The sequence below is a fragment of the Moschus berezovskii genome, chromosome 9 (genome assembly GCF_049115385.1).
Source record: "Moschus berezovskii isolate FMDL1 chromosome 9, NW_MosBer_1.0, whole genome shotgun sequence".
In the NCBI taxonomy this organism is placed as follows: Eukaryota; Metazoa; Chordata; class Mammalia; order Artiodactyla; family Moschidae; genus Moschus; species Moschus berezovskii.
In genome coordinates, this window is record NC_142468.1 from 94,419,765 (window position 1) to 94,447,506 (window position 27,742).

At 43.0% G+C, this 27,742-nt stretch overlaps 1 protein-coding gene across 14 annotated transcripts; it reads right to left on the bottom strand.

Moving 5' to 3' along the window:
* On the bottom strand, positions 1 to 27,173 carry PARP6 (poly(ADP-ribose) polymerase family member 6). 14 transcript variants are annotated; one of them, XM_055436740.2, is made up of 24 exons: positions 26,570 to 27,173; positions 25,601 to 25,857; positions 23,522 to 23,730; positions 22,814 to 22,891; positions 21,820 to 21,914; positions 21,274 to 21,334; positions 20,955 to 21,045; positions 20,433 to 20,499; positions 17,842 to 17,991; positions 16,748 to 16,898; positions 15,824 to 15,877; positions 14,227 to 14,322; positions 13,834 to 13,926; positions 12,703 to 12,828; positions 11,226 to 11,291; positions 10,219 to 10,286; positions 8,889 to 8,937; positions 8,528 to 8,640; positions 7,742 to 7,814; positions 6,977 to 7,046; positions 1,411 to 1,490; positions 951 to 1,014; positions 695 to 779; positions 1 to 359 (listed from the first exon to the last, which is right to left on the bottom strand). In XM_055436740.2, the coding sequence occupies exons 3-24, from the start codon at positions 23,522 to 23,524 to the stop codon at positions 257 to 259; spliced, it is 1,836 nt and encodes a 611-aa protein (XP_055292715.1). In that variant the 5' UTR covers positions 23,525 to 23,730; positions 25,601 to 25,857; positions 26,570 to 27,173; the 3' UTR covers positions 1 to 256. The 14 variants fall into 14 exon arrangements, 1 of the variants encoding a protein (XP_055292715.1); XR_008687298.2 differs by lacking the exons at positions 1 to 359; positions 6,977 to 7,046 and adding an exon at positions 25,356 to 25,506 and having other exon boundaries at positions 706 to 779; positions 16,688 to 16,898; XR_008687302.2 differs by lacking the exons at positions 1 to 359; positions 6,977 to 7,046 and having other exon boundaries at positions 706 to 779; positions 16,688 to 16,898; positions 27,027 to 27,173.
* Between the last annotated feature and the right edge of the window lie 569 nt (positions 27,174 to 27,742).

Genomic DNA, 27,742 nt, shown 5'->3' on the forward strand with positions numbered 1-27,742 from the left:
TCCATTTTATTGTTTTATTTACAAACAGGGTGAAGTCAACTGGGGAAATCGGGGTAAGGAGTCATTTTGGGCCATCCAAATGTGGAGTGGTTCCTGGGTCAATCTCCACCATGAAGGCCGCCTTGTCTGTCTTTTTCCTGCCCCTTGGTAATGGCCCCTTGATTCCTCAGGGCAGACTTGTCTGCTGCTCCTGAGCCCTTTTATGAGGGCAGATGGATCCTGGGGGAACAGGGGTGGTACGAGGGCGGGGGCCCCCTCAGTTTGTGTAAACCTGAGTTCCGATCACACGCATGATTTCCTTCTGTATCTTGGGGTCCTGAGTATTAATGTTGGCATCGCCCACCTGACCATCCTCATATCTGCCAAAGATAATGCAAACGTGAGCATAAGAGGGAGACCAATCCCAGAATAATGTCAACCCATGGGCCTGCATTTAGGGGTGTGGCCATCCCATCCCAGAATCAAAACCCTTTCTTGCTACTCTTTACGGTGGAAGAGTTTATCTGGTTTCCTCTAAACAGGGTTTGATTTATACCCATCCTCATACTCCAAGGGGGAAAGTCCCAGTTGTGGCTCTACTCAGGTAGCCAGGGACAAGTCTCCAATAACAGAAACAGACTTTCCCAGTAGTCCATATCATTGTGCTCTCACCCTCACTTCTCCAAGTAATTCCAAGGTACCCTACTAGACTTACACAAAGAAGAACCGTGTGCAGACATGGTCGGACACAGGGCACACCCAGATGTTCCCATGCTTCTGGAGGTCCTTAGATGTAATCACTGGGAAGAGAAGAGCCAGAAGTTATAAGTATAATGCTTGGATCAGAGAGTCCAGGCAGGGAGGGGAAAGTAAGATGCTTCAACATCACCCTTGGCTGGATCATATGCTAAAGTGGCACCAGAAATAAAGGTTGGGCACCCACAAAAACAGGGACTAGGTGAGCTACTTACCTTCACAAAGTGCTATACAGTTTAGATTCCGACTCTGCAGGAACCTTGACTGAATGGATCGGGTCTAGAAGACGAGAATAGAGCCAGGTAGATGGTTACAGCTTTCCCTAGAGAGGTGAGTTAACTGGTAGTAGTTAGGGGGGTGGGGATTAGGATATCCTGGGCTTCCAGCCACCTCCCAAAATTTCTGATTTTCATAATCAGTCTGGATGAGTCCAAGCTTCCATCTTTACATCTTCATGTCATTGGATTTAATAAACTCAGTTTCTGTTCTCATACTCAGGACTGAAGCCACAAATGACTCTGGAAATGGGTTCCTCTTAGCATGTATCTGATTGCTTGAAATGATCTATAAGCCACCCACCCCCATCACTACTAATGTTTCCCTATCCATCTCTGTAGCCTAAACTTATCCAAGAGGAAGCGTCCTGCCTAAGTGAACAAGGGCAACTAATAATACCTGGGGGATGGTATTCATTCTGTTGTATCTCTGGACAAGCTCATCTTTGGAGGGCATCCTGTGCTGTCCTTTTCCCATTCCTGTCAGAAAAACAAACCAGTTCATTCACCCATTTCTTCATCAAATATTTATTGAAGTGCCTACTATGTGCCAGGCACTGGAGCTAGAGACACTTGGTGACACAGCAGTGAATAAAGCAAACCGTATATCTGCCCTCAGAATTTAGCCTGAAGGAGATTACAGGAAAGGAACAAATAATCATGACACAGCATGGTAGGGGTTATGATGGGGAAAATACACAGAGTACTGAGTGAGCCAGAGGAGGGGAACTAGCCTAGCCCACAGGTTTGGAGAGGGCTTCCTGGTGACAGCTAGGCTAAGAACTATAGAATTAGGAAGAGTTAGCTAAACGAAGAGGAAGGAAGTGTTCTAGACCAAGATAACAGAATATGAAAGGCCTGGAAGAAAGACACAGTAGTATACCTTAGTTTGTATGGAGCACAGTCAATGGAAGAGAAGTGATGAGAGATGATGGGAAGAGGTAAGCTAGGATAAGATCAAGCAGGCCTTGTAGGCCATGTTAAGGCAACCAGAGTTTATCCTGAGAATATCAGGGAATCACTGATGGATTCTAAGATAGGGAGTAAGAGGTGAAATGAGCAAGAAATGAGGGGCCTGGGAGAGTGGTGACATCAACATTCCAGGTCCGATGCCAGGCTGAGAAAATGAGTCGAAAGAAAGCATGCAGAGCAAGTCAGATCTGCTCCAGTTTCAAAGTTACATAAAAAGCTCTGATCAGAGTCATTCAGACTAAAGGGAGAAAGCAGAACAGGTAACTGATGGAATAATTTTCCACAGCTAACCACAATGGCAACTACCCTGAAGAGTCCTGCTTCCTTCAGAAAGTCTTCCCAGACTTGAGGAAGAGGTGCCAATTTACTTGCTTTCATCTTACCTAAATCTATAAATCCTCCACCATCCTTAACCCTCATTTAATAGCCCTGTTTATAACATTTAGAGACTCACTCTGGACTCTTCCTATTTAAATATGAAACAGTGCTTGTGGGCCCCTATTCCCAACTCTTTCTATCCCATGAGTAGGACTCCAGTCTCTGTATTCAGCTTTATCACAGGCCCAGCCTTATCCCAGTAAGGGGTGAGTCTGTGTATGTGTGTATGAGACCATGAGACCAGAGAGGGAGATGAAGATGGGAAATGATGCCATCACTGCAGACCAGAAGCAGGGGCCCTTATCTCATCAGTCCACTCCAGCACTTTCTATTATGACTAACTCCACTCTGCTGCAAGTCTTGGTTTTGTGGTAACCATGGTATAGAAGCAGGGATGATAACCACTGGACTGACATTGTTCACTACTCAGGCTGTCAATTCATCATGCACTCACACTGAAGCCCCATGAGATTTATTAACACAACTTGAGAACCTCAAGATTTGAACTTGAGTTTCTTTCTCCTATAGGAATCCTCACCATCCTCTGTTTCCAACTTCTTCATTAGCCTTAACTAGGTTTAGCTCTGCATCCAAACACGATAACCTTCTCAGCCTGGGTATTTCAGTGCATGGTTCTGAGTAAAATTCCCATTTAGGTTCTACCTCAGAGGTTGAGAGAACAATCTGATTTCTATGGCTGGTCTTAGAGATGGCCCTTATGATATAATTTAAATCTTGTTCCATCCCAATCCTGCTGTGCATTGTCCTGACTGTAATAACCCCAATCATCTTCTCTCAGTTTCCTGAGACCAGACACACTAGAACCTAGAGGCCAGAATACTCCCTGGTTGCTTGGTGTCCAGAGGATATACTTGTGACAAGTTTCTAAACATGACTAAACAAACAGATGGAGCTTACCATTTCCTTTCCTACTCTCCCTCATTTTAACCTGGACACTATGGCCAAGTCTTTAGAGGCTCTGCTAGTCAAATGGATGCTCTCTATTTACAATGACCCCTCAGAAGGCACTTGGATACCCTGAGGAAAAATACACAAACCTAGAGCAGAAAAGGGTAGAAGGAAACATATAAAGAACAGTTAGTTATATGCCAGAGTAACTAAAATAAGTCAGACATTTACACACATCCCATCCAGAGTTAGAGACTCTCACATACCCATGGGGCCCTCAGAAAATCATTCAAGCAAAGCCTGCCCTGTCAGTCCAATATAATGATAAGAACACTCTCACATATCCATGGGGCCCTCGAAAATCAGTTATTCAAGCAAAGCCTGCCCTGTCAGTCCAATATAATGATAAGAACACTCTCACATATCCATGGGGCCCTCGAAAATCAGTTATTCAAGCAAAGCCTGCCCTGTCAGTCCAATATAATGATAAGAACACTCTCACATATCCATGGGGCCCTCAGAAAATCAGTTATTCAAGCAAAGCCTGCCCTGTCAGTCCAATATAATGATAAGAACACTGGCCTAGAAGTCAGGAGAACTGGATTCCAGTCCTAACTCTGCTAGTTAGATCTGTGTGACCCAAGAAAGTCATTTGACTTTTCTGTGTATCTACTTTATCTGAAAAGTAGTAAGAGACTGAACAAAATGACCTATAGCTACAATAGAAAAACACGGTATTTTGTATCTATAATCAAATCAACATTTGGAGGGAGAAGGATGGTGCCATATGACATTTTTATGTAATCAGTAAATGAAGAAAGTTAAGAAGTCAATAGAGATTCCTAGCTCCATCTGATAACTAAAGGTATTCAGGCACTCAGTAGTAAACAAAGGCCAATGGGAAAAGAGAACAGGGAGAAAACAGCAAAAAAGAATTTTGTGGCCACCAGAAGCCAGGAGATTCGCTATTTAGAATAATGGATTAATTTCAGAGAAGCTTGGGCTGGGACAAAGATAAAAATTGTGGTATCTAGACAAAGTCAAAAGACTGCCCCAATCCCACCCCCACTTTGGACTTCAGGCACACTAAGATTCATTCATACATTCAATAAATATTCACTGGGCACCTACCCTTTGTGGATTACTCATAGACATACTATCATTTGTTTAATAGGACAATGAACTAAGAACAGATGTAAGAACTAAATCTAAGAACTAAAATATTATCAGTGACTTACATCTAAGTGCTCCTAACCCTATCCCAATATCTGCCTCCACTTGGGAGATACCCACTATTCTAAAATTTAGGTTGTTATTTTTCTTCTTTTTCCTTTAGATTTATCACACACACATGTAGCAAAATAATTTTAATTTTGTTTACTTTTGAGCAATATAAAAAAGGCATCATATAGTAGTCCTCTGCCTTGACTTTATTTTTTTCAATTCAACCATTATTTACTTAACATTTTTTCCGTGTTGCTGAATGCCACTACTGGTTCACTGTCATTGCTGAATAATAATCTACTGTCAGAATAGATTGATGTGTTTATCCCTTCTCCTGATGATGAGTATGAGTTTTTTTCTAAGATTTGTTGTTGCAAACAATACTATACACCTTTGGGTGCACATATTCAGAAATGAAAATGCTTGGTTGCAGGGATAATATTTCTCAAGCTTTATGAAATGTAACACCAAACTGTTTTCCAAAGTGGTTGTACCAATTTATATTCCATAAAGCAATAAAAGACATCCTGATGATCTACAACCTCTGGTACAATCAGAGGTATTACTGGATTTTTAAATTCTTGCCAATCCACACAGGTACTAAACGGTATGTCATTTTGGTCTTGCCTTTACTTCCTTGACTAATAGAGGCTCAGTAACTGCTCATATTTTTGGTCATTTCTTCAGTGACTTGCCTGTGTTATTTGCCTATTTTTTTACTGGGTTTGTCTTTTTCTTATTTGCAAGAATTTACAATGTACTTTTATTACTAATCTTTTGTAGTTAAATGTGTTGCAAATGTCTTCTAGTTTGTAAGCTGCCTTTTTACTTTAAGGTGTCTTCTGATGAACAGAAGCGTATAATTTTAATAAAATCAAATTTACCTATCTTTTATGATTTGTATTTCCATCTTTTTGTATTCTCTGGATGATTCTGTTTAAGACCGGGATCATTTGTTCTTTGAAAGTTTGACTGAAGATCCTCTTGCAAAATTACCTGGATTTGGCAAGGTTTTTGTTTTGTGTGAAATATTTTAAGCTACTATTTCAATGTTTTTTATGTTAGAGCTATTCAGGTTTTCTATATCTTCTTGAATCAGTTTTGTTTCTAGGGATTTATCCATCTTGGCAAAGTTTTCAATCATATGCATCAAGTTGACAGAATTCTATTAGCTTTAAAAATTTTGAGACTTCCCTGTCAGTTCAGTGGTTAAGACTCTGGGCTTCCAATGCTGGAAATGCAGGCTTGATCCCTGGTCAGGGAATTAAGATTCCACATGCCGTATGGTGCAGTCAAAAAAATGATAGTAATAAAAAGTAAAAATAAATAAAACTGCTATATCTATAGTCATGTTCCCTTTTTAACTCATATTATGTAATGATGCTCTTTTTCTTCTTAATCAATCTACCCAGGTTTATTTGTTTTGGTAGTTGTTTAAAAGAACCATCTTTTGGTCTTTTGGGGGGCCTGTCTATTGTACCTGTTCTTATTTCATTAATTTTGATTCTTATTTATATTATCTCCTTTCTTCTTCTTTGTTTGGTTTATTGTGTCATTGGAGACCTTTCTATTATAGTTCTGTTATTCTGGAGCTAAGTGTTCTTATTTTTGTAACAGTTACATTAATGAAGAATACTAAATCTATAAAGAATCTAGCACTGGCCCCTTCATATGGTAGACCTGTGACTATATGGTAGCTTTCTCTTATACAAAGACTATACAAAACCCAAACTAAAAAAGACTGAGAAGAACTCAGATATAAACTTGAAACAACGAGAAAGCTAAGTCAGATTTCTTTTCTGAGCTGGACAAAGTGGGACTCATCTCCTAACTAGAATCTGGATGTTGCTCATACCTTATCTTTGGAATAAAATGCTTCCTTTTGCATTCAATGTGACTAATATCAGTTCAGTTCAGTTCAGTTCAGTCGCTCAGTCGTGTCCAACTCTCCGCGACCCCATGAATCACAGCACGCCAGGCCTCCCTGTCCATGACTAATATAATAGTGTATAATTACAGACAGTTTAAATTTTAAAAGGTGGTTGACAGGGAGGAGAACCACGTCTCCAGAAATGTAAGCCAGTAGAAGGGACTCAAGACTTCAAATGCATTCATATATCAACTCGCATCCATGTGTGTACATACACAATCTGACAGGCTATTGTCAGCACCAAAAATATGTTCTCCAGAGAGCCTAGAGCCATCCCCCAGTAATTCCTTAACCCATTCCTAGGGCTGAGGTCCCACAATGAATGGTTTTATTCATGGAGAAGAGGATACCTACGAGAAAGGAAGATAACTGGCCTCACCATACAAATAACCTAAATTCCTAACGAAAGAAAAAAGAGAAAGATTATGTATCCATGACTGGGGAGAGAGCTGACACAGACCAAGTGTCCATGATGGAAGAGGAGACAGGTTTATGTATTCACAAAATGGATGCAATGTAAATAGAGTTGATGTGGCCAAAGATTATTTCTTACCTGAGTATCCAAAGGAAATACTGGAGATGGGGCTCAGGTAGATGCCTTTGCCATAGGCTGCTCCATGCAGCTTGCAGGGAAACACCAGGATGAGCAATATGAGCCTGGGCCCTCCCATGGCTGTGTATTAGGCAGCCACAAGGCTTATCCAGCCCTCTGTCCCTCCATTTAATCTTCTCACTCATTCAGCTAACTTTAGGCACCTACTCTTGAAAAGCTGATTAGCTGAAAAGTGGATGCAGGTTAACCCCTTTGCCTATGAAATACTAGACACTGATGCCTTGGAGAGTGATGAGTGGCATAGCCAGAGTCAGTCGCTCAGAATCCATGCTCCTGCCGTAGGCCTTGGTACATATGCAGATCCCTGCCCTCTAAAATGAATACAGAACAGGCAGCCAGGAAGAGGAATAATAATCATTCCTTGGAGTCTTGCAGGACAAAGAAATAAGCCTCCTATATCAACTCTCTGACTCAATAGTCACATATATTGAAAAGTTCTAACAGGTTCATTGATCACAGTGATTGCAATCAGCAATTTCTATTTCTGCCTACAGCTATATTCTCACTCCTAAAAACACAGCCTCAGGTCAAAATACAACCACCATATTCATTCTATACATACAGTCTCAACTTCCTCCCTAGGAAAGCCTCACAGGAGGCTAGGTTTGAGGATGCTGAGGCAAACACAGGTGAGTACTTTAGAGCAGACTTCCCCGAAATGAGTGGGGCAGGGTGGAGAAAAAGAGAAAAGTAGCACAGCCTCACCTGCAGTTTGGTGTAGGATGCATTGACCAGCCCATTGCGCAGGATCGAATGCCAGTTCTCAATGTGGGACCCACTGTAAGGCAGTGCAGAATAAATGACTCCTCATGGAATGAAGTTCCCAAGAAAATTCCAAGACTGCCACTCCCACCCATTCTCACACACACAGGTTATGAAGATGGACACAGATAAAGCTAGCAATGGACATGCACACGGATATAGTTACAGGCATGCAAGATATGTGTGTGTATGGCTAACCCTTACATCTTAATATCCAGGCCTATCTTCTCTTCCACGCTTCAAACAGTCCCATCCTAAATCCTCAACTGCTGGTTCAATATTTTCAATTGCCTATCATCCTGATATTTCAAATTAAACAAATTCATTTCAAACTCAATGAGTTTATCACTGATCCCAAATATGGCTTCCAATCATGACTTCACATCTCTTTTACGTTACTCTTAATCTATTTTTTTCTCTCTTCTCTCAAAATCAGGCATAAATTGCGGATTTTCTTCAAAGCACTGTTCAAATCTATCCCTGTCAATCTACGTTCAACCACATCTTTTTATATGTAAATGTCATTTCTCCTCAACTACATCCTAAGTAACTTAAGATTAAAGACCATCTCTTAAGTATCTTTATCCTCTACAGCACCTACCACAATAGCATTTAACAAGTTGATGGACATAGGACATACAAACTCCTACTCCTCAAGTGAACTTGCCCCCATCCCCCCATTTTTTTTTTTCTTATCCAGCATCCAGCCCCAGCCCTGCCCCTCCTCACTGGAAGGCAAAGGTGCTGCCATAGAGCTTCTTGGCGGTCCGGAACCGAGCCTCCTTGGCAGGAGGGCTGCTCAGCAGGAGGAACTGGTGTGAGGTGTGCATGAACTTCAGCTGCTGCCCAGGGTGGGGGTGGGGTCAGGAAAACAGAGCAGAAATGGGAGATCAGGGAGGGAAAGGTTGGGGATAGGGAGCAAATTAGGCTTGTACTGACCCCAAATAAAGAAAATATGCATTGGCCCAAAGACTACTGTTGATGGACAAGTCTAACCAGGTAGGTCTAGGACCAATGTGATTAGTTGGTGTGGAGCCCCTCCTTGCCCCTCACTAGAAATTCAGAGCTTAGACGGAGAATGGTCACTTACCCTGCTGAGAGGTAGTTTGACAATGTGCGACCTGTTGCTAGAGATGATCCTAGGATAAAACAGAGAAAAAAACAAAAAGGACAGAATAAACATGTGGTTAGGCCATCCTAAACAAAGCAGCAGCCTTGCTCTGCCCCTTGGAGAATAAGAAAGGATTCCAGGGTTTTTGAACTGTGAACCCAAGACACTATCGGATATTCCTGTGGGTGGTAATGTTTGTGTATAAAAATTTAAAAGAAGTTATTGACCAGAGACCAGCTAGTTACTGGGTAAACAACAGATGAAAGAATGAGAGGGGTGGGAGGTGGGCTGCTACATCCAGGGAGAGAAAAGTAAAAAACAAAAAGAAGAGCATAAGAGGTCAGCTACCAAAGAAAATTAGAGAGGTGGGTCTGTGTCAGGATGGTGACAACTTACATTTGGGATTTAGAACACTTAGCACAGGGGCTCAGGAGCCATCCTATTTGAGCCCAGAGGAAGACTGAAGGCTCTCAGAGATGGGGGGAATGGACAGTTATTGTCTGAGCTGCAGAAAAAAACAGAAGAAACTAGAACGAACTTCCTGAGAATTCAGGGACATACTGGCCTGTATGTAGGCTGAACTCAAGAGGACAGGAGAGAACAAAGGCATAAGCCCCTGAGGACTCAGCAAGGGGGCATTATCTCTTACAGTGGTTATCTGGTTTGTGTGCTTCACTCATGTACCTGTAATGCCAATCTGAACGGTCTATGCCTAGTCATTCCTCATGCTAAGAGGGAGCATGGTGCACTGAAAAAGTACTAATGTCAAAGGCTGACCTGACAGAGCAAGATAGCCTAGAAAGGGAAAGCTATGCCAGGAAGAGAGAACAGAAATCAAGGTTAGGGAGGGAGAGCAGGGGGTGAAGGGAAGTAGAAAGGAAATACAAGGTCAGAACCTTTCCTCAGAGAAGGGAGTAGTAATAGTGCTCCAAGGGTCTGGACAGTCAATATCAACAGGGAAGGGCTTGAGATAGAGAAAGGGAGTAGGAGAGAGACCTCCCTGCACACACAGAGAACCTAACTGAAATGAAGCGTTAATTCCTACCGGCAAGCAGCACTCAAAAACCTAATGGGAAACAAGAAACACTAAAGAGAACTTCAGACATAGCCTTAGAACTTGTGGGTTCTTTGTTGGATCCCAGTTCCTAGCCAAGCCAGGTGTATCAATAAAACCCCAAGAAAAAGCAGCTGTAATATCTATAATCTTAGGAACGATGCTGAAACCACCTCTAAGAGAAGGTATAGGCTCCATGTCTGATACTATGCCCCATTCCCCCAACTGCCGAAGGATGAACCACTCTACTCATACCACTGCAGGAGAGGATGGGCCAGGGGATCCAGCTTGTCCATCTGCTTCTTGATTTCCAGATATGAGCCCTGTAAGACAAAGGCCGTAAGGTTATTTCCAAGAAGAGGTGGGAGCCCTCCCACTTTCCACAGACTATCAGGGCCCGGGGCACAGTAGGCACTGAAGACCACACCAAACCAAGAGGAGATGGGGTTCCCACCCTCAAGGACCCATCAGGCTGGGAAGACTCATAAATATGAAAATGACTGAAGATGCTTACAAAACAACATGCAGGTGGGTCTCCCTCATTTTATGCAATTCCTACAGCCATAAAAAGTTGATTATAAATAAAAAAAAATAAATAAGTAAATAAAATCAATGTCCCAGAAAGATCAGGCTAAGGAATCCTGTGGTAAAACTACATAAAACATAGAGTTCTTCTGACAAGTAAATCATCCCTCCTAGGTGTATGTTATGTGTTTATCTGAACTGTGATATATAGGATTTGCTGAGAAGAGGCCCACCTGTAAATGTGAGTACAAATGAATGTCTATTCATGCAGAGATTGCAGACGAGGGGTGGGGAAGTCTGGTGAGGGACAGCCTTGAGTCAAAGGATGGTCACTGCTCCATGTGGCTGCCCCACCCCTAGAAGGATAGAAGATGCAGGCCCCTGGGTCTAGTTCCTTACCTCCAAGCCCCCCTCCTCACCCTCCCAACCCTGAACAGAAGTCCTTCCCTAACTTCTCTAGTGCCCTAAGAATTACGGAAAAAAAACATTAAATAGGAACAACTTGTGAAGGAATTAGCAGCAAAGGTAAAGGTTGAGAGAGACATAAGGAGTGAGAAATAGGAGTAACAGAGCTAACAAACCAGAGAACAAAGACTAGGAAAGCTAAAGAGGGAAAACTAAAGAGAATACTGTGAGGGATTTGAATAGCATCTCTAAATCTTCACTCCACTCCAATGAATTCAAACAGAATAGGGCACCTGAGTGGGCAGGCAAGGGACTGGCAGAGGACAGAATACCTGGGTCATCTCCCGGATGGACATCACACTATCCAGAGCTTTCTGCAGTCGCTCATAATTCTTCTTCTGTGGGGAATTAACAGGGAAAGAAGAACCAGGTGAAGAAAAGTGGAAGAGAGTAAGATGTGATGAAAGAGGGCCACATGTACAAAAGAAATCTAGGCCCCAGGGAAACAGCATAGTATGTCATGAAAAGAACAGACTTAATGCCAAAAAGTTCTAGCATCATGTGCCAGTTCTCTTTTACCAGCTGAGTAACAGAGGTAAGTCACTTAACCTCTTAGAACCTCAGTATCCACGTATATAGTGAAAGTGAAGTCGCTCAGTCGTGTCCAACTCTATGCGACCCCATGGACTGTAGCCTATCAGGTTCCTCAGTCCATGGAATTTTCCAGGCAAGAGTACTGGGGTGGGTTGCCATTTCCTGCTCCATGTATATAAGTAAAGATAAAAAATCCTCACTACCCTCATAGGGTTAGTTATCTAAACTGAAGATTAAATAACATGTAAAGAATCTGATACAATGCCTGACACACAGAAATGAGCAACTGTGACGCACTCTGCTGGGTACATGTAATGGTTATTTCAACAACTGTCAACTGTGTCCTTTGGGAAATGAAGTGCCAGACATTTAATTGAACATTACTCTAGGTATGTATGTGAAGGCATTTCTAGATGAAATTAACCTTTGAATGGCGGACTGAGTAAAAGAGACTGCCATCCCTATTCAGGTGATTTGTCTAATCAGTTGAAGGCCTGAATAGAACAAAACAGCTGAGTTGAGTAAGAGGGAACTCCTCTAGCCTCACTGCTGGGACACTGGTCTTTTCCTGCATTCAGACTAGAATTGAAAAATCAGCTCTTCAATCTTGAGTCTGCTGGCTTTTGGACTGGAACATACAACATCAGCTCTCCTGAATTTCCAGTTTGCCCACTACTCAAGCCTGATACTTCTCAGTCTTCATAATCACAGGAGCCAACACCTTACAGTAAATTTATTTCTCTGTGTATCTCCTATTGTTCTGTTTCTCTGGAGAACACTAAGTATTACAATATTTTATATATATTATGTCCCATTTAATAATAGATATTATCCACTTTTTACAGATAAAGAAATTGAGGTTCCGAAAGGTTAAGTGATCTGCCTAACACCATTCAGCTAGGAAGCAGCAGAACCTCAAATGGAATCAAGGTCTGTCTGGCTTCAGTCTGCATTATTCCAACATAACTGATATTAATTTGTCTTCCTGTCCTCTGAGAAACTCAGATGTTAACCTTATATTATTAGTTATGTTTAGTTACTTATTCACTGAACAGTTAAATCTTAGGGTTCAAGAGCTCCCAAGAAACAAGTGTGCCATTTCTTCTGTCCCCTTATTCCAAGTTGCTGTGTACATGAGAATGACGGCCTATAGTCTCCCACTAACTTTCACCATTTCTGTTCCTTAGTCCTGACTTTCTTCCCAAGCAACTATACCTTAGGGTTAAAGGCCAGAGTCTTGGGATCAGTGGGGTCCACCACAGAGGGATAAGGCTCAAAGATGATGCTCTTTCTAGGGGACTCCAAAGCTGCCCTACACATGGCCACCAGCAGATCCACCACCTTAGGAGAAAGGAAAGAAAGGGGACGAAAGCTAAACGATTTCACAGGGCTGGGAGTTGCACAGTATCCAGCATAAGTCTACCTTCTGAAGGCGCTCGGTATTTCTCTTTTTAAAAGCAAATATGATGGACAGACTGGGAGTTCTGGATTAGCAGATGTGAGCTATTATGTATAAAATGAATAAATAACAAGGTCTTACTGTATAATACAAGGAACTATACTCAATATCCTGTGATAAACCATAATGGAAAAGAATATGAAAAAGAATATACACATATATGTATAACAGAATCATTTTGCTGTGTAGCAGATATGAACACATTATAAAGTCAACTATATTTCAATAAAATAAATTTTAAAAACCACAAATGTTTTGATTTTTTTATTAGAAAATACACGGTTATAAAAATTCAAGAACAATATTTAAAAGAATGATTAAAAGAAGATAAAAACCATCCCCTTGCCCCCAAATCTCATTCTTCACATTAACTACTGCAAAGTTTGACGTATATTTTTCCAGATATTTTTCCTAAAGAAATCGTTATTTTATCATACAGGCAAATTTTAAAGAATTATACATACTGTTATATTTTCTTATTTATATATGTTATAATTCTCTATCCATAAATAATAGCTATATAGTATTACTACTGTAAGAACAAACCATCATTTCTTTAACTGGACCTTGTACAGATGGACTTGTACCTATTTTTTCTTTTTTCAACTGTTATAAACAATACTAGGGAATCCCCCCGCAATCCAGCAGTTAGAGGACTCTGAGCTTTCACTGCCTAGGGCATGAGTTTGATCCCTGGTCGGGGAACTAAAATCCCACAAGCCATGTGGTGCAGCCAAAACTTAAATAAAATATTAAAGAAAAAACCCACTACAGTGAACATCCTTACATAGGAAAGCATTTCTGGAGATTAAATTCCGCAGTGAAACTGCTGGGATTCCCAACCATAAATGATCCCAATTCCCCAGCAGCTCTTCCATCCCCCATACCTCTGCTCCAGTGGCCACCTCCTCTGCAGCTCCGGACATGACTCCCAACGTGTAGAAGGAGAAAACGCACAGTTCACGAGTACAGACGGCTGGCTGAATGGACATATTAAAGAGATGCTGGTGGCAGGAGGTGTGTTAAGAAGGTGTCATAGGGCAAGAGGGACATGTCTGACCTCAGACAACTCTTGACTGATATTCACATATCCTCATCTTTCCAAACAGGACTGCTGAGACTTGTTTTCGGAGAAAAACTATTATTTCCAGTCTCAGGGAGTATGGACAGAATTCTACCTTTACCACAGATCCAAGAAGAAAGGAAAAATGGAGAGATGAGGAACTAATGGGCCTTAGCTAAGGGTGTAAGAAAGAGGATCACAAAATAGAGGTGTGTACCTTGAGCATGGACCCATTCTGGAAGACATGCTGCTCATCACATACAACACAGTACTCATTCAATGTTGGGATTCTCTGCTCTGCATATTTCATGATCTGGGGAGAGAGGAGATTCTATTAAGTCTTTTTTTGGAATCAAGACCCAGATATAGGAAACAATCTGAACTTCCTATTACTCTCCTACCCCCCAGCCCTGTGCCAAGGTAGACTCTATTCTTGGGTCCTGCACTTAATTAAATCGATGGCCTAACTCTCGAAGACTATATATTATAATGAAAATAAGACCAGCCATGGTAGACGAACTGGGTTAAGATTCCCCCTTCTACTACTTAATACCATATGTAATTTGGGGCAAGTTAACTTGAGCCTTGGTTTCATTTACAAAATGGACATTACTCACTTTACGGAAGTACTGAAATTAAAGAGATGATTTCTGTAAGAGCATTTCATAAACAGTAAGAAATACTAATCAAACTATTAATATTATTTGCAGTAATTAGATTGCCCCCATGTGACAAGTAAGTTGAGTATTCAGTCCATGATCAGACGGCGGCGGGGGTGGGAGGTGGGGTGGGGGTGGTGCTGAGAAGCCATGTTTAACTACCAAGGACAATCAGCCTGTAAAGTGATCAAGACCACAAATAAAACTGAGGGGAAGAAAGCACAAATTCAGAGCACATGCAGCAATATCCTACAGTATTTTTTACACAATCTGTCTAAAAGGCTTTCACAATCACATATACTGTCTGTATAAATCAAACTGTTCCCATTTCACAAACTTTTGAGATCATAAGTGGACACGCAAGGGCTTTTGTTCATTCATTCAACACAGATTTGTTGAATGCCTACTACGTCCCTAGCTCACTGAAATGTATCCTTTATTATTCAATAACATAAAAGACTATCCTCTCAGACCCTATAGTCCAACAGGGGAGATGTGATATGTATACAAATTAATTACAATTCAAGGCAGCATATAGTACCTGACACATTAGTGCTATATAAAACAAAAAGTATCAAAAGAATTCAATGAGCAGAAACACACTTCCATCTAATACATTTCAAGTAATAGGATTTTATGAAAAAGTTGGCATCTGAGACTTGATTACAATAGGCAGATATAGTGAGGAATGCCAGTAGAGGGAATGACAACGAATAACAATATTGGAGATCCAAAAGTGAAACCATGTCAGGAAAATAAAGAGGTTTTAAAAAGAAGCAAATGACCAGTAATGGCTAAGCACTGCAAGTTTGTGAGGAAAAGCGATGCCCACTTGAGCAAGTATGTGGAGGATTATAAGAAAATCAGAGTCAATTCTTCTCTTATCTTGGCACCAGTGCACTTAAAACTTGCAGTGCATCATTTGGCACTTGATCATAAGTGGTATAAAAGCGTTGTCTTCCCAATAATGCTATAAGCTTCTTGAGGGTGGGAACTAGGCCTTTTCTCCTATTCACAGAACACTCAGTATAGTTCTGGAAGCAGAGCAATTAAGGAAATGTTTGCTAACTGACTGAAGAGTTAGGAGATGTTAAGGTATCAGATAGGTCAGAAAACAGTGGAAAGGCTTTGAAATGAAGCTTTGGACTTGATTACCTGGACAAGGAATCCATATTCCAGAGTGGGGATGTTCTTGCAGTGACCACTGACCTGATGAGAGTTAAAAAAAAAAAAAGGCTTCATGAACCTCCTAGGAAGCTGGAGACTAGAAACACCTCACTCATGCCCATTACCTAAACTTATCCTGAAGTAGCTAAGCCCTCGGAGAAGGCAATGGCAAGCCACTCCAGTACTCTTGCCTAGAAAATCCCATGGATGGAGGAGCCTGGTAGGCTGCAGTCTGTGGGGTCGCTAAGGGTCGGACACGACTGAGCGACTTCACTTTCACTTTTCACTTTCACACATTGGAGAAGGAAATGACAGCCCACTCCAGTGTTCTTGCCTGGAGAATCCCAGGGACGGGGGAGCCTGGTGGGCTTCCGTCTATGGGGTCACACAGAGTCGGACACGAATGAAGTGACTTAGCAGCAGCAGCAGCAGCTAAGCCCTAGCTCTGATCAGTCTAAGTAATCCCCAAGCTGCAGAGAAGACCTTTAGACATTTCTGGCAAAGGCTCTTAAAACAGGCTCACCTGTCCTTAACCCTTTTCAAGGTAGATGTAAGACATCTGTAAAGTAGCTGACTACCAAGTCCTAACCACAACCTAACAAAATTAAACATAACATCTCCCTGGGATGCCCAACCCCTGACTCTGCTCCTTGACTTACTATCAGAGAAGCTTGCTAGACTATGTAGGTATAAATTCACAACTATTAAAATATGTGTTCCATTCTATGATTCATGCCCAGATTTGGTTTATAATGCCTGGACAACCATACACCCACCCCATTTTGAGAAGCTGTATTCCCTCATTCCCCTCCCACCCTCTGACACCAAGTCAAACCCTCCTCAGCCATGTACCAAAGGAGAGGTCCGTGTTGGGGGAGGGAGGCCCACGTGCTGGGGACACAGGAGACCTGCCTGGGGGCTGGGAGGGTAGCCAAACACCTCCACTTTGGGGTTCTTCATGGTGCAGGAGATGGAACGGTTCATGAGGCGTCCAACTCGAAGGTCTGGTACACCCAGTTTGCCTTTCAGCATGGAGTCCTGTATGATAGGGAAACTGGGAGACCTGAACAGAGAGCAAAGAGAAGTGATGAAACTGAGGATTCGGTATGAACCCTAGAAGCGTGGAGGGTCTTCCCTGGTGGTCCAACGGTTAAGACTCTGCAGGGTGGCCTGCATTCAATCCCTGGTCAAGGAATTAAGATCCCATATGCCACACTACACAGCAAGGTCAAAAGAAAAAAAACCTATCCAAGGGAAGTTTCATTGGATCAAATTGTCAAAACAAATAGATCATGACACGTCAGGTTTTATGTCATTAAAGCCTAGGTCATTCTTTACAGCATCTAGGCCAGCTAAGGAATGATACCTTGGAAAGGATACCTGTTTCACTTGCTCAATGTGTGTGTGTGTGTTGTCTGTATTAATTTATATGTGATTAAACTACTAGGTAAGAAATAGTTGGACCCCAAAGAGCCTAATATCTGACTGTCTATCAGTATTGGTACCTGGAAAACTACAAATCTGGGTTTGTATTTGCCTTTGGGGAGATGAGAAGGCACAGAGTGCAGGGACGGGGGGAATAAAAGTCTGGGATCAAAGAATGGAGCAATATTTGTTTCCAGAACCCAGGTAATAAATCAATGTGCCCTTTCATAAGAGCAAGGGGCTTGGGCCTATTAGCTCTGCTTCTGTCTCCTTAGGATAGGGAATAAGGGTGAGGGTCAAAGAAAGGAAAGATGGAGAAATTAGTATATATTTCTCCAAACAGACCCCATGCACTAGGTACTATATTTTACATAAAGGACAAGGTACGACTACTGGGTCAGGAGTAGAAGGGTAAAGACCCATAGGGGACAGGATCATGTCGGGAGTATTAGTAGTTAAAGGTACAGAATTCAGAGGACCTACGGAGAGGACAGAAAAGTTTACATAAGCAAGAAGGTGGGGTGGGGGCTTAGAAGAGATCAACATGATTAGAGACAACCAGCTCATGGAGAAACACTTACTTGGGGATGGGTGAGAAGATGCTGAGGCCAGCTCGGAACTTCTTGATGGTACCACTTGTCTTGAACCAGCTGTGCCTCTTCTCCTGCTGGGTCTTTAAGAAATCATTGCTGAGATGTTTCCATTGTTGGGATGTAAACATACCCAGGATTCTAAAGAATCACAGAGGAAGAGACTTAGAAAGCTCAAGCAGGGGAATCCCAGGTCAAGAAATAGGACTATGAAAGGCAACTAATCTAAAATTCAGGCTTAAGGACTGCAAAGCTAGTTGGTTTAGGAAACTGTGTGTGTCTCAAGATCCCTCTGATATAATCTTAGCACATGGATATGTACTGTTCTGAAGTACCTCTTGACCTTAGTGGGTAAATTCCCACTCCCTTACCTAGTCTAATGGACCAGAAAAATTCTTAGATGCTGTGCCTTTACAGGAAGATCTCAAACATGAGTCTTCAAAGGCTGTGAACCTGGCAATTTACTGCCAAGAAGAGCTATACCGAAAGTGAATCAGAAGTGGTGGAATAGAGGTGGGTACTACCCTTGGCCTTGTGAATAGTGAAGAAAAGGACAAGGAACCTGAAGGGTATTGAAACTGTTAGGCAAAACATTACAACCCCAAATTTATGGCTTCCAACTTGACTAGTCTTGTCAGTTCTTTTACTTGTCCTTGATCAGCTCTCTCTAGTATTACTCTATTATTCTAAATCTTTATCACCGTCTTTAAGCTCCTAACTTTACCTACAACTGATACTTTCTTCTCAATAGAGAAAACTGAAGCCATCAGATATCATCTTCCATGATTTTACAACCTTACTACAAAATCTATTTCCATTTCCACCCTCACTCTGATCCCTCCATCCTCTGGAGACAAGCTGACCCTCCTCTTAAGGATCAGTTGCTCTAGCTGTACTCTAGATCTCAGCCCCTCTGCAGGGATCTGATCTGGCAATTATTCCCCTTTCCTGTCAGTTCCTTTCCCCACATCTACAAAAAATTCCAATTTTCTTTATTTCAACCTAGCTACCCCCTAATCATCCAAATTTCTTAATCTGTATTTAATTGTTTTTACTTTGTGGTCAATCATTCACTTCTCCAGAACACTTACTATATTCTGGTTTCTTCCTTCACCATTTCACTACATCTGCTCTCACCTTGATGGTAAATCCAACTGAAACGCCTAGTTCTCCTCTTACTCATCCTCTCTGGCATCTGGCCCTCCTTGTAGAAATGTTCCTCCTTGCCTTCTCTGACACTGTTCTCTTCCCCTCCTTCTCCAAGCTCTCCAACCTACCTTCAGTGTTTCTTTTTTCTCTACCTATTCTTGGCATTTTTTCTGGGTTAAAGGGTGTTCTGCCCTTGACTTTATTTTCTTCTCATTCTATCTAACTCTCATTTGACATTCTCATATTCTACACTGGATACAATTCTCACCTGTACACTGCAATCTATCGTCAACCTGTACCTCTCCTGTAAGTATCAAATCTACATATCTCTCTATTAAGCAGCTCCACTGAATATCCCAAAGTTACCTTTAAACAATGTATTTAAAATGGAACTATCTATCTTCATCCCACAAACCTGTTCCTCTTCTTAAATTCCTATTTAAATGAGTAGTATTACAATTTACCCAGACATCTAGGTTGGAAACTTAAGAGTAATATTACTCTGTTCCTTGGCTCCTATCATATACAACATAACCAAATCAGTCTTCGAGTCTGACTTTAAACATTGCAAATCTTTCTAGTCTATCTGTTGTCTGTACTCATATCTATAGTCATACTTTGGCTCATCATCTCATGTATAAACTTCTACAAATGCCTCTTATTAAAGCAGTTCTGGTCTCTTGTCATACTCCTTCTATCTATGCTGCACAATGCTACCAGAATGTTTTTTTAATAATTAAATCTGACCATATCCTTTCTTTGCCTAAAACCTTTCAAAGCTACCACTGCCTACAAAATAAAGCAGAAGTTCCTTTCTGATTTTACAATTCCTACACACGTTGCCTCACGTGACTGCCCTTGCAAATGTTATTTACTCTCAGAGTCAGTCTACATGGACAATTCTTATCCGTCCCTAAAAACCATTAATCATCTCCCTTTCATATTTCATTCATCTAACTGCCACCAGACTGACATACACCTTCCTCTGTGTTCTTTCTAAACTTTACATTTTCACTTGTACTAGAACAAGTATACACTGGACTATATTTAGAAGTTGACTGAGTTCACTTATCTTTATATACCAAATACTTATTTAGCAAGGTGCCCAATACATTTAGTAAACTAAAAGTGTCCAAAATCCTAGGGCTCCACTCTGAGGAAGTGTGATGAGCGTGACTCTAATTCCAGGGTTGTGTTTTCCTTTAAATACTAAGTAAATGCTAGTAATGCTCTCACCTCCAGAAAGCCTCAAGGGCACATACCGCAGAAACACAAGCTCCCCCAGCTAACCACAAACTGGACTCCCCAAATTTATTTTAGTCTTTCTTGGGCACATGTCAGAAATACATTTTTGGAAAGAAACATTCAAGAGTCTGCCTGTCCTATCTCTCTTTCCCTCAAACATTCATAACCAGAAAGATCAAAGTTCTTACTTTTTCAACTGAAGACCCAGCCCAAATCCTTCCTTATTTGATGGCTGGAAAACCTCAATTGACGGTTCTGCAAAGAGAAGAAAAAGCTCCCACTACATATACGTGTCCATCCTCCTGGGAGTCCAAAGCCCCAGTTTAGTGGATGAGCTTCCTCAGATTTCAAGAGTACTCTAAACAATAATGGTGGAAAATGAAAACCTCTGAGGCAGGAGGTAGATTCTGGGAACTGTCTGACCAATTTCAAATATCCTCAACTTCTATAAGGAAGCTGAGGAGAAGGGGAAGAATAAGTAATATCGAGGAACTAGAGAAAACAATTTCATTAACCAAGACAGTCTTTAAGACATGACTATTAGGTGATAGGGAATGAAGACAACAATGAGAGAAGACTGAAAATCTCCTACCAATGGCCTTCAGATTACATCAAAAGGCTTTGTTCCTAGTTTTTCTCTACCTCAGTTAACTTAGAACGTTGGATTAGACTAGTCAGAGCACGCAGATGCACAAAGTCACTGCCTTTACCCGGTCCATCAAGGTACTGGGAGAGAGAAAACCGCAGCCTCAACACAATAGGTTCTGTCCGGAGGACCTTCCAGGCTGTAGAAACTTCCTCCTACAAGAGTAAGGGGAATAGTTTCTAGTTCAGCATCAGAGAGAAATGGACTGTGAAGTTTTCACTATATGACACACACAAGCATGCAGTACTGTCTGCTGATGGTCTAGAGATAGGCATAAAGTATACGTGCTTCAAATACAGCACTTGGGAACAAGACTCCAGGCTACGTGGCAAAACCCACAAGCTCAACTAGACCTGTTGTTGGCAGGTACTAGCATCACTTACATCAAGGAAGCTGATGTTGATGTGGAGGTCAATGTCCACGTCATCGATGGTTCCATATTCTCTATAGAGATACAGGTGATCACATGTGAGACTCATTAAGGGAGAAAGAAGGGAAAAGAAATTGAAGTGGAAAGAGAAGTGAGCCTGGGAATAAGGGAGAGTGAAGGGTGGAAGGAGGCTCTGTACTTAGTTAGCTATAGCCCCCTTTACAATCAAAGCCTTTGCCAGGCCATAAGCCCTTCTTACCCCCAAGGTGAAACTTCAGCTAGAGGATCTAGGATAAGAAGGAACTTCTAAGAAAAGTGGTTATACTTTCCTAATTGCTCCTGTCAGCCTACCTTAACTTGTAAGAAAAGTGGTTATACTTTCCTAATTGCTCCTGTCAGCCTACCTTAAATATTCTGAGCAACTCTCACCATCATTAGGCTCAAAACTGATGAAAGTCCACAGATCCCAGCATCACATCGTAAAGAAAAAACCTCTACCCTTTCAGCAACTCACAAAGAAGTGGCTGTGCCCCCTGCCAGCCCTGAAGTAGAGCCCCACCTGATGGATACAGAGTTCTCACTGTAGATCTCCTTCACAGCTTCAATGTCTGCATCCAGCTGTGGGTGCCGATATAGGTCAGCTGCACAGCTTCCCTGAGTCAGCAGCAAAAATGGTGGAGGGGGGGAGAGAGAGAGGAAAACAGAATATGAAGAAACATCAGGAACAGAGGAATCAAACTATAGCAACACATACAAGCAAAAGCTGCTTTATGAAGGGGTTCTTGGTGGTGGCCCTAGTTGGGGATTTCACTGACAGACAAGTCACCCCCTATCAGTACTCTAGGAGGTTTCAGTAGACCAACTGCAGGTTCTGCTTAAGGAGTTCACATCCTTAAGTCTCAGCTTCTCTCAGCCTTGACCAGGACTCTTTAGGTTCTGTCTGCAGCGTCCAACGTTTCTGCTCAGGATCATGCCCTGGGCAGTGACAGCACTGAACAAACACTGGTAGAAGAATCTTAAAAAATTTGACCCTAATGAATGAAATGACCCCTGCTGGCTAGTGAGGGAACAGTCAGAAAATAATTGTTTCCAACTAAGCCACCTCATGCGACGAGTTGACTCACTGGAAAAGACTCTGATGCTGGGAAGGACTGGGGGCGGGAGGAGAAGGAGACGACAGAGAGTGAGATGGCTGCATGGCATCACCGACTCGATGGACATGAGTTTGAGTGAACTCCGGGAGTTGGTGATGGACAGGGAGGCCTGGCGTGCTGTGATTCATGGGATTGCAAAGAGTCAGACACGACTGAGCTACTGAACTGAACTGAAGAACCTATGGCTAAACTCCATGCACAGAGGGTGTAGTTTATACTGGAAAAGAAGAGCTCCAGGCAAGAGTAAAAATATGAGATCAGCTCTGACCAGATAATCCTCAGATCACACTGACACTATATCTTCATCTCTGTTCCAAAATAATCTCTTTCACTCCTGACGTATCCAGAGAAAGTATACATTTAGACCATCCAACATGGGTTTAGGGGCTGTAATCTCACCTGAACTCCATAGAGAAATTCCTCTGATTCATTGTCTCCCTCCGAATCATCATCATTCCAGAACTGGCCTTTGATGTCCTGATGATGAGAAACAAGAAATAAGGGTGCCTGGTATCTCATGGAACAGAGTGGGGTTAAGATAGGAAACAGATTTTCACAAATGAGAGGTTCCTTGGGATAGAATAATTGAGGCCCCAATCCCTTTGCTGCCTTCCCCTGACCCTTTGGGGACATCTCAGTCTTTTCCCGAATCTAGTCATATCCATGGTTTAGCACTGACTTGCTGGCACAGAGGAAAACAATAGAGAATTTTAGCCTTCTTAGGTATCGGGTATGATGCTTGAAGCTCTAGTAGCCAGAGGGGGAGGTATGCAGAAGACTTCAATGTCAAGGTTGATTCTCAGGCATATCTAAGTTCTAGTACAAGCTGGCCTCTTCTGGACCGTTACCCAAGGCGGCTCTCAAACACACCTCGCTCTTTTGTCTCCTAACTCCCTTTCTATCCCTTCAAGTATTTAACTCCTGCCTTCCTTCCCAAGAAAACTCCCTATACACACACCAAGTAATACTGTTTCCATGCCCCATCTCCCTCCTTTAACTTCAAGTAACCACCCTATCTTAAAGGGAGTGGAGGGGGAAGGTGAGGTCTGCAATCTGCTTCATCTACCCCCTGGACAATCAGTTAGAAAGGGGGCAGTGAATTCTCACCATTGGGTCAGTGGGTAACACACACTCCTAGGTCAGTGCTAGGCAGCACCCCTCCATACCACCAGTTGAACCCAGGCCAACGAGATGGGCATTTAGGAGGCCAAAAGAGGAGACAAAAGGTTGGGAGGGGGGATGGCGATGTCAAGGGCTGACTGGAGATCTGCTGAGGAAGGCAGGATCTGCTGCTGTGGTGGTAACAAGTCACTGTCCTGCAGAAAGTAGACAACAATTGATCTCATCATCACTTAACAGCTGGGTGGCATGTACAAAAGCACACGTTTATGGGTACACTTTTACTATACATATGTATAGACACTTTACATACAAACATCCTTGCATGCATGTAGACACACTTGCATACACAGTTCTTTAAAGAGCATGAATCATGAAAAGTTCTACATGAACATAAGACACTACTGTCCTCCAGTTGGAGAGCTGTGACTGAAACAAGTCCCTGCTCTAGTTCATAACACTGTATCAACTCCTGAAGCCAAAATGATGATGGTAGGACCAGATGCTATGCTACTCAGTCAAGTCAGTTCATTTTAGAATATTCTTCATTGAGTCAACCACCATCAGAAGCACACTTTTTAAAAAATCTTTATCCCTAGTTATTTCTCCAAATTGAGTGTTTATCTCTTATTTAAAACCAGTATCCTTAGGAGCCTTTCTATAACAATCAAAGCTAAGTTTAAAAGTCTCAACAACTCTGACCATTTTCTGGTAGACAGTCTGAGTTGTCACAGCCAAAATAATGCCTTGGACTCCTCTTGGAACCTACTCCCTCCAAAATGTAATAATGATCTGAAGAAAAGCTCAGAAAAACACTAACTTCTAGCCCTTGTGCAAAATTAAAAAACATTGCTTCTTGGCTTTGTATTTATCAGTTTCATCCACTCCAACCTTAAACAGAGGTGTTCTTGATCTTTAACATGGTTCTCTTGCATCTTAAGTATCTACATCAGTGGCTCTCAAGTAAGGTCTGTGAACTGGCAGCATCAATATGACCTGGGAACTTGTTTAAAATGTAAATTCTAAGATCCCCTATTGAGACCTACTGAATTAGAAACTCCAAAGGTCTAGCAATCTGTTTCAACAACCCCTCCAAGTTATGCTGAGAACCATCATTCTAAATCCTTGTGTTCCAAGGGCCTGTGGTCTGTTTCTCAGATACCAACGTAAACCTGTAACTAACCCAGTATGGTGACATAAAGCGAAACGCCAGGTTAAAGACCATAGTAGTCCTTTAGCTGGCAGGGCTGCCTGACCCATCAAAAACAATATGCAAAAGGAAATTGCAACCAAAGTTCTTAGAGAAGAAATGGCCTGATATCTGAGACTTGATTTAAAATACAACTCAAGCACAAAAGGCAGAAGGGGCATTAGGGTGGGGAATAGGTGAAAAAAACATGGCAAAGTGATGATTACTGATGAAGCTAAGTGATGAGTACATAAGCATTTCTTATACTCTCTACTTTTGTGTACAGCTGGAGATTTTCATTAAAAAAAAAAATCAGAGACTACCCTTGGAAGGGCTCTCCCTAAAAAGTTAACTCTAAATAAGAACAGGAAGATTATCACTAAGACTCCATAAATGCCTCTTTGCTTTTCAAACATATCAAGCATATTCCCATCTCGGAGCCTTTGTCCCTGCTGGTCACCCTCTTTGGGATGCTATTCACCCAGACATCCACATGGCTTACTCCTTTACTCTTTCAGATACCTGCTTGAAGGTCACCTTGACTATCCCATATAAAACAGCAAAACCCCAACATACAATATAGTAGCACTCTCCATCCCCCTTCCTTGCTTTAATTTTTTCCACAGCACTTACCACACTCTGATGTACAAAATGTTTGTTTGTTGTATTTATCTCCCACCAGAATGTAAGCTCTATGGTGGCAGAGGCTCTGACTCTTTTCATTGTCTATATTGTCAGTCCCTCAACACATATTTACTGAATGAATGAACTGTCTGCTGGAGACCTAAGCCAAAGGGGAGATACATACAAGAACTTAAACACAACTACATAGACAAAAGTCATACAAAAATAATTTCAAACAGCAAGACTCCATTCACCTTCAACAGTAGCTGAGAACCAGAACATGAAGATCTGGGGGCTGGGTTTGTGAGATTTGAAAATAAACAGTCAGGTGCTGATCTGGATGATCACAGAGAAATCAAGAGGGAGGCACTAATGTCCAGCCTGGGGCGTCTTGGGCTGGGTGGTAGGATGATGGCAGCGTAGGCCAGAAGTACCAACAACAAGCTCTCTGTCACTGTAGAAGTCAAGAAAACTTAGTCTCTCTCCAAGAGTTGTTGCTGCTTGGTTTCTGCTGTTATCATAAGAAGAAAAAGATAATTCAGAGGGTATTTTTCCTGTCCAGGGAAAAGACAATACAGAGACTACCATCTTTTTCAACCCAGGCTGCTTCAGTGAAAGGGACTCCCACCTTCAACTCTCAAAGCTCATTCCTCTGAGAGATGGAGAAAGGGTTTAAAAGATGAAGAGCGGCAAAAGGGGAATAGTGGGAAGTTATCTAATTCACAGAATTACATTTTAAACAGGAATAAGCTGGAAAGATAGTCTTTTTCAAAGCTTTCACGTTACATATAAAAAAAAAAATCAGGGGTAGAGAGGTCAAGCAACTTGCTTATGTTCAGGCAAGTGGAACTGGGACTTTAGCACATTTGATAGGTTCCACTCACATCCACTCTTCCTGTGATATGGTCACAAGCAATAAAGGGAGTTGCTAATGAATTAAGCAAGAAAGACCTATCTAACTTATCTAAATGAGATAAAGAAGGGACCCTTTCAAGAAAACCCAGGCCATATAAGAGCCCAGAGAAGGGTGTCCGTCGATCAGTGCTTCGGAAGACAGCAGAAAACAGGGAATTTGCACGGGAACCGGCCATATGTAATTAAGCCTCAAGTCCCGATCACAAGACTCGTGGCCGACGTCCACGGGCGCTTCTCGGTGTGACAACTTTACACCCAGTCAAAGAAGCCTCCGATCTCAACGTTAAAACTCTGGATTTGACTCCCACCTTTGTGGTCCTGGGCAAGGAGGTTACTCCGTTCTACAGCAAGTGCTCCTCCCGGAAAGCCTAGGCCACGGAACAAAGAGCGCGGCGGCGAACTCACGGACCTAACGCTATCCCGGGCACCCGGCGGAGGGACAGGCCGGGGTGAGCCCCCGGAACTGGCGGCCACCCGCGCTTCCAGAACAGGCCGTGAGGCCTGCCTTGCCGGGAGCAGTTAAACCTCTTCTCCGTTTTCCTCTGCAGACCCCCAACACCTGCCTCCCGGGAAAGCAGCTTTGGGCCCGATCTGTGTCGCTAGCCACCCGGCCTTGAGCGAAGCCTGTCAAGCCCAGGAGGGCACCTCAGAGCCACCCGGTCCACCCCGGCCGAGCAGAGGCGGGCCCCGCACCCTTTCCGCGGCCCGGCCGCCCCGCCCGGTCCCGGAGGCAGCCGCCACACAGGCCGGCCTCGCAGTACTCACGGCGACCCCGGGCCGCGCGCGGCCGCCGCCGAGGGGACGAGCGGCCCGGGACGCCCCGCGGGGGCGGAGCGGCAGGCCAAGGGGCGGGGGCCGGGCCGGGCGGGCGAGGTCGCGCGCCCCAACGCCTCGTCGTTCCGTCACGGCGGCGCTGAGCCACTCTGCGCACGCTCGCGCGGCGGCACTGTGGCCACGTGGCCCGCTCGGAACCAATTGCCAAGCGGCCTACCTCTGGGCGCGCCCCCGCCCCCGACTCCAGGCTTGGGGCGCCTGCTCAATGGCCGCCGCTGGGGGTGCGGCGCGGACCATAGCGCCTGCGCCCTGGGTCGGGACCGGTGCGAGCAGAAACAAGAGGCGCCCCACGGGTCCGCGGAAGGGGCCTCTAAACAAGACTGGGCGTTTGGCGCCTCCTGTGGTTGGGAGGACGGAGGAGGGAACGCAATCCCGGCTCTTCCTTGGAACCAGCGCCGAGGATACAGATTGAGAAGGTTCCCCTGAGACTCAGCTGACTCCAAGAATCTCTAGCTTGTAACACCATTCTTAAGCTTAACTCTTTTGCTCCCCTGGTAGCTGTGATAGGCTGGAAAGCACTCTGGCCCTCTATTTAGACAATCTGAATTCAAAGCTTGGTTTCAGCACGTACTGAGGCTTGTACCAAGACTTTTACTTTCTGAATCTTAATTTTCTCATCTGTAAAGTGGGGACAATGGTATCTTTTA